This window comes from Phocoena phocoena, chromosome 3 (genome assembly GCF_963924675.1).
Source record: "Phocoena phocoena chromosome 3, mPhoPho1.1, whole genome shotgun sequence".
In the NCBI taxonomy this organism is placed as follows: domain Eukaryota; kingdom Metazoa; phylum Chordata; class Mammalia; order Artiodactyla; family Phocoenidae; genus Phocoena; species Phocoena phocoena.
Window position 1 is genome coordinate 57460737 of NC_089221.1, and position 16723 is coordinate 57477459.

The window sequence follows — 16723 nt, forward strand, 5'->3', positions numbered from 1 at the left end:
TCATAAATTCAAATTTTTAATGTAAATTCAAGTTCTTAACAGTTTAGGACTAGAGTAAGTTTTAGGCTTCTGAAGGCCAAGATGTTATCTTACAGTAACTTACCTCTTGCAATTTTTTAATTCTGGTGCCAGCTTCTGTACAGATAGTTCAAATAACTGTCTTGGCTTATTGAAATGCCTTTTGTGGGGGAGCGGGGACTTACCATTGAATGTCATGGGCCAATCAGCATGATTTGTGTACTCTCAAAGAGAAAAATTTGAAGTGCTATTTCCCTTTTCTGAAACATTTCTGAGTCTTCAATGTACGAAAAGAATAGTAACTATTTTAAGAAAATTTAATATTAATCTTGATATTCTAATTAATATAGATGTAGTTTACTGTTTAAGTAAACGATTTCTACCTCATAATTCTGGTGTGCTTGGTTAGCTTGAAGTACTTCAGACATTATGTAAATAACCCTGCGATATCTCTGGCTACCCTAGGATAAGATTCTTCCTAATTTTAATGGCTATTAAAATGTGGTAAGTTCTGGAGATAGAGGTGGCAATGGTTGTACAACAATGAAAATGTACTTAATGCCACTGAACTGTACACTTTAAATGGTTAAAATGCTAAATATTATATTATGTATATTTTACCACAATTAAAAAATGTGGTATAGAAGTTCAAAGTGGCCTGAGATCTCTTATCAAGCAATTAACAATCAAATATTTTTGAGAGCCTTTTGTTCCAGATAACTTGAGTAAGGTGTGAGGGAACAGTTTATCTCAGTTCTTCCTATCTCATCATCACAGGCTGATCACATTAAATGCTCTTAATACTAAGCTATTCAAAAAGAAAAAGACTTCTGTTTATTTGTTGCAGGGATAAAGAAGGAAGCATGGTAATGATATGGGGCAGCCATCCTCAGGATAGGTATGATGAAGGTATCTTTTGGACTTGGCTGCTCTTGGCCCCTGGCATTAGTTTCTTTTTCAGAAAGGCAGCTAAGGAGTTAAGTAGGTATCCAGTTGTCACCTCAACAGGTGGGATATGCATGGTAGCAGCTCAACTCATAACTAAGGCTCAGACTTTAAGGTTCCTCACCCCCTCTTCACCCACTCCCTCCCCCGTCTAGGAACAGGAGAAATTTAAGATGTTCACCCATTAGATTAACCAAAATTAAAAGAACGTGCTGGTGGATATATGGGAAACATATTATTGGTGAGTGTGGATTGCAACTGTTTTTGGAAAGTAACCTGGTAATAACTATTAGAAATTTTTAAATACACATACTTTTGGCCTAATAATCGCACTGGGTTGCCATTTCTGGGTAGGGGGACATTAGTACAAGAATGTTTTTTGCCCTGTTGTTTGTAGTCACAAAAAAGTAGAAGAAACCTGGAAGCCAATCAGGAAATAGTTGAACAAGTTATGTTCTATCCATTTCTAAAGACCAATGTGCAACTATTAAAAAGTGAAAAGTTAAATCTATATGTAGTGGCCTGGAATGATGGCCATGTGATATTATGTGTTTTAAAGTTTTTAGTTAATAGAGTGTAGTATGTGGCATGATCCTAAAAAACAAACCAGAACTATGTGTATGTTTGAGAATAGAGAAAGGTGTAGAAGGATTCATATCAAACTGTTAAAACTGATTCTGTCAGGGAGGTAAGCTTAGTGATGAAATTGAATTAACTATTTTGTACAACCATGTTGTTTGATTTGTTGTAATATTGTTTTTGTAAAGTTTTTTTGAAGTTTCTGAAGTAAAAAAGTCAAGAGGGAAAGGGGAGAGGTCTATAGTGATAGAAATTATAATAGGGATTATGGCATGGGTTGATGACCGAGAATGGGTACAAGAGAAACCTTGGTACTGGTAATGATCTTTATCTTGATGTGGATGTTGGTCACACAGGTATTCGCTTTATAAAAATCCATCTACTTGTATGCTTATGATTTGTACAGGTTATTGTATATATTATATCAATTGAAAGTTTATTAAAATTATGGCATGTCAATACAATGGAATAATTCTTTTAAAAATACTTTTAATATTTAATGATATATGGAATTGGCCAAGAAACAAGACAATCCCATTATTATAAAACATATAAACACACAGAATGGAGACTGGAATAAAAACACTACAATATTATTAATAGATATTATGTCCAGATATCATTTTTGTTTTGGGGGGTTTTGTTTGGGTGTTGGATCATTTAGGAAGTTGGTAGAAGTCAGTGAGCAAAGCCAGATTACAGGATATTAAGCAGAAAATAAAGGTGAAGAAGGAGAGGAAAAGGTTTTTTAAAAACAGAAAAACACTGCTAACTAGAGAGGTACTGTAAGGTCAGGTAATTTTTTTTAACCCCTGCTAGGAAGGGACTAAATTCAGCTGTCAAACCATCAAGTAGTAGTAGATCCGTATGAAAAAATCCTCTCCTTCAGCAAATTCAGTTTGATTTTTACAATAATTCATGCCTGATACTTAAGTTTTGTTTCTGTTTAAGCATTTAGTTTTTTTTTGTTTGTTTTTTTTGTTTGTTTTTTTTTTTTGCGGAATACGGGCCTCTCACTGTTGTGGCCTCTCCCGTTGCGGAGCACAGGCTACGGACGCGCAGGCTCAGCGGCCATGGCTCACGGGCCCAGCTGCTCCGCGGCATGTGGGATCTTCCCGGACCGTGGCACGAACCCATGTCCTCTGCATCGGCAGGCGGACTCTCAACCACTGCGCCACCAGGGAAGCCCTAAGCATTTAGTTTTAAAGAAACTCATTGATACGATAGTTTCCATTGATTGTAGCAGATGCAACTCATGGTAGTTTAAGAAACCTATATTGTCCTCCCAATCTTAACTAATTAACTGTTGTAATTTCCTCTGATCTTTTTGCTCCATAGTTGCCACATGGGGGCAAATAATACTTCCTCCGGTCGGAGTGATAATAAAATGAGAAAATGTTATGTGAAAACACGTTAATAGAATTCAACACTATCCAGTTGTAAAATTGCGTTATTTTTCTTGTATTTCTTCAGCCCAAAGTCATTAGTTGTGAAATGCAGTTATTTCAGGTGGAGTTTATTTCACCTGAAATAAACTAATAAAGAACTCTTAATAAAGAGTTCAAAAGTTGAAGTTTATGAAAGGATGCATTTTTTCGGTCAAATTATGCAAATGTAAATGCAACATGTAGTGTTTATCGAAGTGTGGGTTGTGATTGCAATGCATCTTTAATGTTTTAGACTAAATATTAGTATTGAGTGCTTTATATATCAAACTGAAATGTAAACACTTTTATTTCTTCTCCTTAAGTATTGTTCAGCTGTCGGGGGAATTATCAGGTTTTTTTCCTTATTACAGTCATTCTTAATTACTAACCATGTTAACTTAAAATGACTGAAACCCAAAATCAGATCTCTTAAGGTGTTTCGCAGGGATTTTGATAAGGACTTGATTTTTGATTAGCCCTTAAATCAGTAATAATCTGGATGGAACTAGAGTTGGGTTGGAGAAAACTGCGTGGCACTAGGACCCAGGGGGCTCCCGTGAGCGGATCTAGGGGCCAGATTGCAAATTCGCGGTGACTCAGTCTGGTCGGCTCCTTGCGCTCGGCGGCCGCGGCGGCAGCAGCAGAAGCAGACATTGGCGGCCGAGCTGCTAGGATCAGTTTCCCCGGGTTTCACCGTCCGAGACTTCTTTCGGGGCGCCCCAGGCAGGTCCGGGGAGCGCAGGGGTCGTTCTGCGGGGAGGAGGGGGGGTGCTTGGCGCGGGAAGCCTTCGGGCCTGTGCACGGGGAGTAACATTTGCTCCGTCTCTTCCTGTGTCTGGCTTTATTTGCAGCAAACCAAGATGGAGTATGAGTGGAAACCTGACGAGCAAGGGCTTCAGCAAATCCTGCAGCTGCTGAAGGAGTCCCAGTCCCCCGACACCACCATCCAGAGAACCGTGCAACAAGTATCCTTTCCGAGGCCTCGCCGCCGCCCGCGCAGCTTGCTCTGCGCGGGGCCCGCTCTCGGCGGCCGGGTGGCTCCTGCCGCCCCTCCCCCTCCTCCCGCTCCCCGGATCCCTCCGCCCTCCATCCGCCAGCCCGTGAGGAGAGGCCCGCCCGCCGCCGCCCCTGCCCGCCGCCTCGCGCACGCGGCCCTCGTGCCTCCGGTTCGGAGCGCCGCAGCGCCCGCCGGCTTCCGGCCCGCGGGAGGCTGGGGGCTGCTGGCCGCCGCCCGCGATCGCGACATGTGAGTCGGCCGCCCGTCACGTCCCCGCCCGCTGCTGACCGGCTGACGGGGGTGGAGAGCGGAGCAGCCGGGTGCAGGCGCTGACCCCCGACCGACGCCCCGGCCCACACAATGCGCGGAGGGGGCGGCGGGCAGAGCGCTGTATGCGCGGCGGCGATCGGCGGCCTGAGTGGGGTGGAGCTGGCGCGGGGTTTGAACCGCCTGGGTGTTGGGCCTGGGGTTTCTGCCAGGCCCTTGCCCGGAAGGGCTGGAAACCAAGAAGTGAGGGGTCTCAGGCCTCACCCCGGGGCTGTTCGTGCCAACACCTGTTGCGAGCTCCCTGCCTCCCAAGTGAGATTTTCTTTTTAAATCTTTGGCTCAAGACGGTCTGCTCAATTACCAAGTCTTGACCGAGTTTGCTGGTCCTTTTACTACGGATTTAGATGCAGAAAGGCTTAAGAGAAGAAGCAAAACCTCTACTGTGTGCTTTCTGTAGTGCCCTAAACTGTGGTCAAATGGAAAGCTGCTTGCTGCATCCAATAAGGGAAACAAATTCACCCGATCAGAAATAACCGTTTTATCTCTTATTTTAAGACGAAGTTAATTGTTTAGGAAACTTAAGTCTGCTGTTTGCAAAAAAAAAAAAAAAAAACTCAATTTTTATTGTTAATAAACAGGGAAAATTGCTTAGTATGGAATTTGGTAAGTAAGCTCTTTTGGCGTAGTTTGGACGTATTTAAATTTAAAACACTATAAACGTTAAGTTAAATACAGTTACTTGAGAAGTTCTGGTAAATAAGTTTCTCAAAGAAGTACTACATTGCTGTAACTTAAAACTTGTCAGTAGGTAAGTATCTAGCCTTTTGGTTAATTAATACTGCTTATTTTAAAATGGAGGTGTTAATGATTTAGGTCTACTTGGTTTTTTTTTAAGCCATTTCTCTTGTATACTGCTAGTACTGAGGGAAGCATAGTTGTTTTGGGGTGTATTGGAGCTTGTATTTGAAACGTTGTGGCTCAGTCTTAATTTGTGTTGTCATAGCTGTAGAAATGATAAAAGTTGATATTTGATGAATTGTAGGCGCTATGTGACAGTTAATTTCTTAAGTTAGCCAATCCCAAAACTGCATTGTGGTTTCTTGTACAGCACTGTATGTCATAATTTTTTGTTTTAGTACATATTTATTAAGTACCTTTTATAGGCTCAGTACTATGCGTGCGCTAGGAATCAAATTTACGGTTTATTCTGTGTGCCTGGAGCATAGTATGCCCTCTGCATAAGGAACAAATTAAATTTCAGTAGATAAAGGTTAATAGTATTTTGAAAATACTGCTTTATATTTTCAGAGTGCCTAATAACGACCTAGTTCTTTTATGTCTCCTTTGGAAGGAATGTAATTATTGTTTTTGTATAGGCTTGAGCACTTTCAGAAAGACCGTTTTACTATTATGGATAGATAGCTCAAGTCCTAAGAAAGTGAACCTTATCAGGAAATATTTATAAAAGATTATTAGCTTATCAGCATGCTGTTAATCTTGGCTGTTCACTAAAGAAATAAATCACTAGGGTTTTTTGGTCAAAGAAAGTACACCTTGGAATTTTTCTAGAGAAATGTATTTTGATAGTTAATTTATGTTCTGAGCACTGAACGCTGAGAGTATTCTAGTGTATAATAAGTAGCTAATATGGTGTTCCTAGAGTGTGTATCGTGGATTTAATTTAAAGATTTAGGTCTGTTGAGAAAATTCTGTCTAATAAAACACAATTAGAGGTGTTATTAAAAAGCATGTTAGGGATTAGAGGGCATGAAGAAAGACATAGAGCATTATGTCATTGTTGCCTGCCAACAGAATGAAATACCTGCACGTTGGTGTCACTGGAAACATTAGGTCTTGTTGGGGGTTGGGGGGGCAGAACTGTAGAACTGTTGCAGTGTGGTAATTTTATAACACTGTTATATTATAAGGTTTGATATATAGACTTGCACATAAATAGCATTTTATCTTAACTTTTTGAATTCTAAAGAACAAATGAGTCTAATAAAAGCACTTTAAGTTAAAAGGCGATTTTATAAAGTTAATTTCCCTAAGTGATCTTTAAGAGACTTGTTTTTCTTTCTTTGAGATGCTTTTCATTTTTGTCACTATTTTATAAATACCTTTCTGATTAGGGTTTTTTTTTTAAGTTCAAATAAATCAAAGAAATTGTTTTGAAAATTTTTTTCATATGATATGCGCCTTGCTGAAGGTGGAGCTTGGCTTATGTTGTCTTGAATATAATTGATGTAAAATATTAATATTTCAGCCATAAAGCGCACAAGAGGTTTAACCATTGGTGTGTTCTTGAATAGCATATGGATGGTTTTAATAAGATAACTTTTATTCTTACTGGAAAAAATGCAAGGCTAAAAATCACAAAAGAGATTCTTGATTTTAGGTTAAAACTGCCTAATTCCTTCCTTAGATTACACTGAGAAGTTTCCTTAACTACTGTTTGTTCTAGAAACTGGAACAACTCAATCAATATCCAGACTTTAACAACTACCTGATTTTTGTTCTTACAAAATTAAAATCTGAAGGTAAGTAGGGTTTGTGTGGTAACTACTTAAAGGTTTCTTACACTTCAGATTTTGTCTTTGAGATGTGTTAAAATATACGAAGGGTTACTTATTTCAAAGGATTTCACTTTGTAGTAACCCACTTGCTTTAAACATGTGGAATGAAAGAGTTACTATCACTCTAAGCATTTGGATGCTTAATGAGCATTCAGTTGTTAATTGAGTGTTTTTGTAATAAATTCACTCATTCTTTGCAAATGAAAAGAATGTTGTAAAGTCTACTTTGGTGTTTTGGTGTTTTGCTTCAGTCCTTTTACATGAATGTCATAGAGATTGATTTCTTTTAATACACAGATTGAATACAGGATGTGCTAAATAACTGACTGTATGTGTGATCATATTTGTATGATTAAAAGTTCATATAACCAAAATGAAAAGTCATGTGTAATTCCATCACTCAGAGACAATTGTTAATCTCTTAATTCTATACTCCTTTATATGGCTATGTACTGTTTTAAATTTTAACCAGAAAAAGGATCGTTCCATTTATAGACTCCTGTAACTTTTTTAAACCTTGTAACAGTATACATGAAACTTTTTCATTAACTATTCTACAACAGTTTTAAATTACCTCTATAACAGCCTGATTTTTAAATGAAATGATCATCTGATTTTTAAATGACACGATCATTTGATTGTTTCTAATACAAGTAGTGTGTCCATCTCGACTTTATTCATTTTACAAGTATTTATTGAGCACCTCTTCTCTGCCAGGCAGTTTGCTTGCTCAGGGGCAATAAAAGTGAACAAAATAAATGAGAATCTGCCCTCGTGGCGCTTACATTGTAGTGACAGGTGTTCTTCGTAGAGTTATTTGAGTATTCCCTTCCTGGAACATTGTCAGACACCCAGAAGCACTCAGGTATTTTTTGAGCAACTGACTGGCCTCTAAATGAAAGCACTATACCCTTTCAGAAGCCATAGTGCAATTAGTAAAAACTACTACACTTGGAGTTGAGAAATAAGTCTTAGACTCTGACACTCATTTCATCTCTTGCTTTTTTCAGCTACAAAATGCCTGTGTTAGCCTATCAGACTGTCCATAAGGTTTCGACTCCAAGCACTAGCGAGTGGGTTAACAGCCTTAAAATCTCACTAATCTTGTGTTTATTCAGATTTTAATAATTCATGCACAGGATAATGATTTATTTTGAATTATTTTCAAATTTTCTAGTTAATTTTAGGGATTTTAATTTGTGATTGAGGCATGTCAGAGAAACTTTAAATTTTTAAATTTTAAGAAACTAGAAAGTCCTTCAACATATCTTTACATTCAGCAATTAATATTCCTAGTTTGATAAATATACGTTAATGTGATGTGTTATTTCTTAACATAGAAATTTTATTTTTCCCACATCGTAGTTGTAATCAGATAATTCTATAAGGACTTAAAGATTTAGTAAATGAATTTTGCTAAACTATGTTGTTTAACTTGAAAAATTTAAGTTTGTTTTCACCAAGTCATCTATTCTGTCATGTCTTCATCCTGAATTCCAAATATTAAGATTGGTATAATATTATACTCTTTCTTAAAACTTTCTTGGGCTGTGAGGGTACATCAAGTATTTTTAAAAGCAGACAAACTTACAATTCAAATAGCAGGAGAGGTTGGGTATGTAACTGCCTCCCAAAAGACCTATTAATTACAAAACCACAAAATGTTGGAAAGGATTTTATGTAATACTTAGTATTTCTTCCTGTGTTTACTCATTTATTTGGGACACAAGTTTGCTATATCTAGTTTTCTGTTTAAAAAAATTAGCATTGTGGCCATCCATATTAGAGAAGGAACGTAAATAAATTCTTGAAATGAAAATGCTTATTTATTTAGGGACCTTTTTGCCATTCCTCATGTGAATTTGTTTACACTAAATCATGGAGTAAAATTTTAGATGTGGAGAGACCTCAGAGATTAGCTCATCTACTTCCCTCACTTTACAGATGAGAATTGAGACCTAGTAAAGTAGTCTTTTTAAAAAGAGGACGTGGTTAATTTTGGGCTCTTCTAAATGAATTTGGGACTGGGGATATTTTTAATTAAAATAAGTATTTTGATATAAAATGTTTTGTGTTTTTAATTTTAAATCATATCACTTCGTGGTTTTTTTTTTTTTTTTTTTTTTTTTTGCGGTATGCGGGCCTCTCACTGTTGTGGCCTCTCCCGTTGCGGAGCACAGGCTCCGGACGCGCAGGCTCAGCGGCCATGGTTCACGGACCCAGCCGCTCCGCGGCATGTGGGATCTTCCCGGACCGGGACACAAACCCGTGTCCCCTGCATCGGCAGGAGGACTCTCAGCCACTGCGCCACCAGGGAAGCCCACACCTCCTGATTTTTTTAAAACTTCATCTTGTAATCTTAATTGTAAAAATGATATAGTGTATTTCTTATAAACAAGTACACATGCCATTTAAAATTACATGACTGAATTATTAATGGCTGGCTTAAGAAAAGCTTATTGCTCGAGGAAGTTAAATTTATAAAGTTAAATAAATCTATTCATTTATTTTATGGAAGTTTTAAACTTTCAAGAGAATTTAGAAGTGTTTTTGTTTCATTATAAGTTACTGATTGAATGATGGTAATTGAAACCAGGAAGAAATTTTTAGAGGGTGGCATAAAAAACTTGTAGGCTCTATTGCTCTGATGGCTTGAATGGGGTTTATATGCAAGGAAACACTATCTTTTTGCCTCCTCCTGTCCTGTACCCCTGAACGTTTCAATGCGGATCAGACTTTGAGAGCATACTACTAACTAGAACAAGCTTGGGTGGTTTTATTTTTTAATAAAGCATGTAAAACAGTATTGCTGAAACAGCATATTGTGTTCAATACACCAGCTGTTCATGTCTTCCAGCCCTTTGAGGAGGGTGATCCTGTACCGTGCATCAAGTGTAGGCTCTGGAGCCAGACTCCTGAGGTTGATGTTTTGGCTTCCCCACTTCGTAGCCTTGTGTGACTTTGGCAAAGGCCTCAGTTTCCTTGTTTGTGCAGTGGAGATAATAATTCCTGTCTCTTGAGGTTGTGAGGATTAAATGCAAACTACTTGGAAAGCACTTAGCAGTGTTTAGTACCTAATAAACATTCAGAAAATGTTAACTGTTGCTAATATTGTTGGTGATGAGGCCAATTGTTAAAGCATTGGTTATATTCTAATATTAAATTGGTTCTTGGAAAATTTGTTAGTACTATCTACGGATTAAACTTCTTTTACGTAGATTGTATTTTTTAAAAACTTCTGGAAATTTAAATACTGTTTTACTCCCCACCCCCCCTTTTTTTTTTTTAGCTCAGAGGCAAGTGAAAGACATGATATAAATGAATGGCAGTTATTTGTATGTGAAGGTGATCCCATATGTTCTTTGTCCACTTAATTTTTTAATAGGATATCTTTAGTGACTAATACTTTCAGATCTGTAATTTGATGTTTATATCAAGTTCCAATAAAGCTTGAGTACATTGGCCATATATAAACTAAATTAACTCTTAAATTAAATCAGTGGTTCTCAACCAGGTGCAGTTTTGTGTGTGTGTGTGTGTGTGTGTGTGTGTGTTTGTGTGTCCACTGCCCAACGAGACATTTGACATTATCTGGAAACATTTTTGGTTGTCACAACTTGGAGAGGTAATACTGGCACCTATGGCCAGTGATACTGCTAAACATCTTATAGTGCACAGGACAGCACTCCTCAACAAAGAATTACCTGGCCCAAAATGTCAATAGTGCCAAGGTTGAGAAACCCTGAACTATAAATCATGGAGCTAATCCTTGGATAATCATTTATGGTATTTTTTTTTCCTGGTTATAGCAAATTAATGAAATGTTACAATCAGTTTCTGAATACATTTTTAAAGTTACCGTTCTTGGTATATTTTGAAATGAAAACTACTTTAAAACAGTGCTGTTGTTACTTTGTTACAGATGAACCCACAAGATCTTTGAGTGGTCTAATTTTGAAGAATAACGTGAAAGCACACTTTCAGAACTTCCCAAATGGTGTAACAGACTTTATTAAGAGTGAATGTTTAAACAATATCGGTGACTCCTCTCCTTTGATTAGAGCTACTGTAGGTAAGTAATCTGTCACAATTTTGCTTATCCTGTTTTTAAGTGGGTTGGTTTCTGATACGACAGACCATTTCCTTAGGAATTTTTATCATCCATTTCATGTTGAATTGTGATGGGGAAAATTTTTCATTGCTGCTTTTGAAATAATGTTACTAAAAGCTCTCTTAATCCAGTGAGACCAGGTTCACTAGTAGTTGCTTAATCAAAGTTGGTTACAGTGGGGCAGTAACAAGTGATATTCATCTAGGACTACTGTTTTTTCTGTGGGTTCCTTAATTATGTCTTCCTGGGTCATACATGGGGTATACTTTCCAGTTTCACTTTCTTTTACATGGGAAGAAAAACTTCTTTGTAAAACATCTTCCGTGCAGGACCTTAGATTTTCACTATATCCCCCCCTTGTTTTTAATTCATATTTGCCTTGTCTGTACCTAATTACAGTAATTTTTGAGTCTTTTCAGTGTTCAACTTGTTTTTAGTGAAAGAACAACTTTCTATCATTTTATGAAAGACTGTTAAAATGCTTAGTTTATAGTAACTGGAATAAGTAGGTTTGGGAGCCAATACAGCTGACTGTGGGTAAGCACACACATCATCTGGTAGAAGCGGAAATAGACATGTACTGCACAATAGCCCACTAATGGGTAGATTCCATATGCCATGGGGTTTCAGCAGCTATGTTTTACAAGGACCTGGAAAGCTTCTGTTCCTCTGGCAGGTTGGTTAAATGGAATTCAGTTAAGAACCTCCATAATGAGTCAGTCATTTTCATTAAAAGTTCTCTGCCTTTGTATATTTTGTCTCATGGTAGGTTTGAAAAGTACCCAGTTCATCTCTTACTCAAAAAGCAGAGGCTCTGTAACTTCCCTCCAAATATTAAACATTGCCATTATTAACGCTGATTTTAAATAGGATATGTAGAGGGCATTTATAATTTGAGGAAAGGGTCTCCCTAGGTTATTCTCATGGACCCTCATATACTCCTGATTTTCTACCAGACTCTTGACAGTGGTAAAATGGATGGTGTACCAGTGTATACCAGTCTTCTTAAAATTTTTTTAATCTTAACAGTACATATGGTAAATCTTGCCAAGGGAAGTGTATTGGGAAGGACCACATTTCAGTGACTGTGTGGTAATCCATTAGAGAGGTGTAAAATTGTTTCTCCTTGTTAAAGAATGTATGGTTTGTAATTTTATTATTTCAGTGAACATCCTTTTATGTATTTCATACACAGGTGAGAAAGTTTCTATAGAATTCATTCGTAGAAGTGGTATTACTGGGTCAGAGTGTGTTTTTTAAACATTTAAAATTTTAATAGGTATTGCCAAGCACACCAGTTTTCACTCCCATCTTTGTTGAAACACTGAGAATTACAATTTTTCACTTTTTGCAACTGCGTTGGCATTAGAATATTTTTTGAGAGTGGATGAGATTATATGGGGCCAAATTAATTTGAATTTGTCAGTCTGTCAACATTCTTTAATATTCTCTCAGCAGAAGTCATGAATGTCAGCAGACTCTTAGTACCAAGTTTTAGTTTGTATTTAATTTTTATTATTGCTTGTTTTAAGACATGTTTGGTTTCCTTTAGGCAGATCCAGAAATTTCTCTTTCCCTCAATTCTTTCATGTCTTAACTTCAGGAAAGAATACATGGCAAGAAGGAACAGATCTATTAGTCTCGCTGCTTTTTGATCTTACCAGAAGGCCACTTAATTGTACGGGTTATATCTTAAAAATGCTATCATTTTAAGACCCTTACCATGTAATTTAATTTTTTTAGTGGAGAGTAAATCTTGGCTAACAACTTTACTCTTTACATTTTTTAACTCTTTACCATTGGGAGCAACCTTCTCAAAACTAACTGGAAAACTCAAAAGAGAATTTATACACACAGACAGTAGAATTTGCTGTTCAATAATAATTATTGAGTATTTACTATATGCCTGGCATTTTGTGTGCCTATCTCACTGAATTCTCAAAATAACTATGAAGAGAGAACTTTTTCTCTTCTTTTAAATTTTTTTTACAGAGTAAAAAATACAGAGTATTTTGAATTACATATTATTTGCCTACTGTTTATACTCTTAAGGTGCTAAAAGATCTGTAATCACCAGGCATATTACATTATGTTACTAATACTAAATTTACTAAGGCAGAGAAAAATACACAAAATTTTTGTGTTACATACATATTTCTGTATTTGCATGATCCTTAGCTATTACAGCTAAGCCACACAGCACAGTTGAAATAATCCAGTCAGAGTGACATGATCAGTCAGCCTGTGCCAGTAGCCTCCATGATCCAAGATCACTTTGCCAGTGATTCATCCTTGGAATGTTCTGGGCTAATGGCTCATCTACTTTTTCTCTCCCTGCCTTGAGTCATGGCTTTGATCCTAGGTTAAGTCAGAGAGCTGTTCTTACCTCTTTTGTGTGTTTTTATTTGAATCTAATAGACTCATACTCATCATCCAGTGTTAAGCGCTGCTAATAACATTTTGGTGTATTTCTTTCTACTCTTTTGTATATAATTTTTATAAAATAGGGGTAATTTTAATTAGTAGAACTATTGTTGGAGAAGAGCAGGTTGTAGTCTTGTACAGGTACTTGTTAAAAATACAAAGAGGGTGAAGTGTTGGCAAGCAGGATTAGAAACGGATCTGATTTATGTTGGAGTTTCCACAGATGTACTGTGGTGATACAGTGATCCTTGGTGAATGTTACTGTTGACATGGTTTGCAAGTCGTACACTGATTTGGAACATTTAAACTGTATGTGTGTGTGTGTGTGTGTGTGTGTGCGCGCACGTGCAAACATGAGCACTCACATTGGCTTGTGGTGGTTCACAAGGCAGTATCTAACATAATGCAGTCAGATTTCCTAAAGGGGTGTGTTTTCTTTCAAGGTATTTTGATTACAACTATAGCCTCCAAGGGAGAATTGCAGAATTGGCCTGACCTCTTACCAAAACTCTGTAGCCTGTTGGATTCTGAAGATTACAACACTTGTGAGGTAAGGATTTTTGCTTCATATATAATTTTTCTTTTCTATTTTTCTTTTCATGTTTATTGGTAATATTGAGAAAAAATAATTCCTCTGAAACATATAACTTCAAAACTTAGAAGCCTAAAGTTACCTTTTTGTTTTCTGTTAGTGATCGTGTATCTTACTGTTTAAAGACCGTTAAGTTATAAAACCTCTTTACTATATTTCCTACAAGGAAATATCTTCTGTTTTTTGTATTTTAAAACTATTCTTGTGTATGTGTGTATATGTAATCAGCAGAGCAATTGTCAAGCTTAATCAGGTGAAGTAGTATTTTTTGAAGATGGACTTAATTAAATTTACCAAATGCCCAGACTGTGGGTACAGTTTCAGTGTCTCTAAGTTGTTTTTGTGCCTCTTGTTGTATGGTATGCCTGAGGTATATGTAGTATAGTTTTTTGTTTGTTTGTTTGCGGTACGCGGGCCTCTCACTGGTGGCCTCTCCCGTTGTGGAGCACAGGCTCAGCGGCCATGGCTCACGGGCCCAGCCGCTCCGCAGCATGTGGGATCTTCCCGGACCGGGGCACAAATCCATGTCCCCTGCATTGGCAGGCGGACTCTCAACCACTGCGCCACCAGGGAAGCCCTGTAGTATAGTTTTAATTATATATTAATTATAATCTCTTGTTTGCCACTGATCAAATCAGTAACAACCTTTCTATTTGGGGAAATGAAAGGGAATCTGTATGGATTTTTTTTCCTATAATTTCTTACTTAATGAGTACCTTAACCATTTCTTTCATTAGCAGGCTTCCAGTTTGGATAGACATCTGTTTTAAATAGAAATCATTTTAGGTGTTTTGCCTCTCTTAAGGCAGTGACTTATCTCCCTCTCAAAAAAGAGCAAGGCTTGGAGGCAGGGCAGGTACAAAAATAACCTAATAAAAAGGAATCAGGTGGTCTTTTTGACTTAACATTTTGTTGCCAGATCCGACTTGGGGAAGAGAGGACCAGGGAGAGGGAAAGCTAGCAAAAAGGAGTCTTAAAAAGTCACTCTTCTCCCTCCCTCAAAGAAAAAGAAAACAACTTTGCATTCTCATATATACATTTTCTAGTAATGCCTTGGAAGGTTACAGAAAAACTAAAATAATAATATTTAGCCATCAGGTAACAGTTGATTAAAATTTAAATAGTGCTTTGGTATAATGATAACATAAAAGGAAGCCAAAATTTTAAGCAAGCACTTTCCAAGAATATAAAGTTTAAACTGATAATCATGAAATTGTGGAGCTACTAAGTCATACAGTATTCTTAAATTAACCTGTAGTGTAGAGAATAAGTCCCAGGATGCTGCTGATAGAATTATAAGCAGAGTAAAGTAGGTGGTTGAGGTAACTGGTAAGTTAGATATTATATACAGGAGCTCTCTAGGTAAGCCACTTGGTTGTAAAGTGGTTGTAGGGGAAATTACCAAATTGAATTTCCTGCCCTTTTAACAACTTTTGTCAATGAATGGTTTACATATAAATAATTTTTTGATGATAATATAAGACCTCCATTTGTGCTTCAAACAGAGAAGTGGTACAATGGTTAAATGCACTTATACGTAAACATAGTTACATTGTTTTAACAAACTGGTATTTAATAAGAGAAAAATTACTGTTGACGTAAAATTGGGAAGAATACTGCAGAAGTTAAGTTTATAAATTAGATGATATTATTTACAGTCCCTGACGATCAAAATTCTAATTGTAAGACATTTAATGCTAAAATTAAAATGTACCATTATATTTAAACTGAGGTTTTAAATAACTCAGTGGTATAATAAATTTCTCTTATAGCTGATGATTAAATGTATGGATTTTATGATGCAGGTTTTATGCAAACTGGGAACATTAATCCATACAAATTAGTGAATATTCCTCAATTTGCTTTTAAAATGGCTTCATTTTTAATTCTAATCATTGAAATGTCTTTTACAGGGAGCATTTGGTGCCCTTCAGAAGATTTGTGAAGATTCTGCTGAGATTTTAGATAGCGATGTTTTAGATCGTCCTCTCAACATCATGATTCCTAAATTTTTACAGTTCTTCAAGCACAGTAGTCCAAAAATAAGGTATCTATATAGCCAATATTAATTTATAAACTGATAAGAACCTGACCACTCCCTTATTTTGCACTACCTAGTATTTTTGCGATCGGCAGAAGATAACTGGCTGTTCTATAGAGGTGGACTTGATAATTGAAATCTACTCCTCTAATGACAGCCTGTGAAATGTCACTCTGCTGAAATTTTCATTAACTGTGACACTTATCCACCATCTACATGGTTAATTACATTTATAATGGTTAACAGTCAGGCTTTTAAAGTCCTTTGTGTGAGGCTGAAATTCAGTGTGTTGCAGAGCTTGTCGGGGTTGACACATACTGTGGAAAAATAGCGAGCATAAAGGGTTAGGTAGTGATTCACAGGTGTGTTATGCAGCACATTCTTTGTCACAGGCAGCAATTGTGCAGAAACCCTGAACAAAGTAAAGTAGCAAGGCTTTCTGAACGATCAAAGCCAAGATCACTTAAGAGGGAACAACAGTACAAAGTCCCTGGAGTTAGGAAGAAACCTTTTAGGGTGACAGAAGAAAACGATTTTGTAGCACAGTAGGAAATGAAGCTAGAGGGGTAGGGAGTAGCACATTACAGGGGCGTGTTTACGCCAGTAATCGGCACGCTGTGACCCGTGTGGCCAAATTCAGGCGTGACTTATGAGCTACAAATGATTTCATAGTTTAAAAGGTTGAAGTGGGCGGGTGGGTAATAAAGTTGCCACAGAGGTCTTATGTGGCCCACAAAGCTTAAAAT

General features: G+C 37.1%; 1 protein-coding gene across 1 annotated transcript; it reads left to right on the forward strand.

Annotated features, from left to right (window-relative positions):
- Window positions 1-3829: 3829 nt before the first annotated feature.
- LOC136121041 (transportin-1-like) lies at window positions 3830-16005 on the forward strand. The gene is made up of 5 exons (XM_065874837.1): window positions 3830-3934; window positions 6698-6773; window positions 10732-10881; window positions 13788-13894; window positions 15850-16005. The coding sequence occupies exons 1-5, from the start codon at window positions 3830-3832 to the stop codon at window positions 16003-16005; spliced, it is 594 nt and encodes a 197-aa protein (XP_065730909.1).
- Window positions 16006-16723: the final 718 nt, after the last annotated feature.

What these genes read in the sequence shown, in the direction of transcription:
- LOC136121041 (XM_065874837.1), top strand. Translation starts at nt 3,830, where the DNA reads ATGGAGTATGAGTGGAAACCTGACGAGCAAGGGCTTCAGCAAATCCTG. An exon ending in TCCAGAGAACCGTGCAACAA is followed by an intron (nt 3,935 to 6,697) that starts GTATCCTTTCCG and finishes TGTTTGTTCTAG; the next exon opens with AAACTGGAACAACTCAATCA. An exon ending in AAGATTACAACACTTGTGAG is followed by an intron (nt 13,895 to 15,849) that starts GTAAGGATTTTT and finishes TGTCTTTTACAG; the next exon opens with GGAGCATTTGGTGCCCTTCA.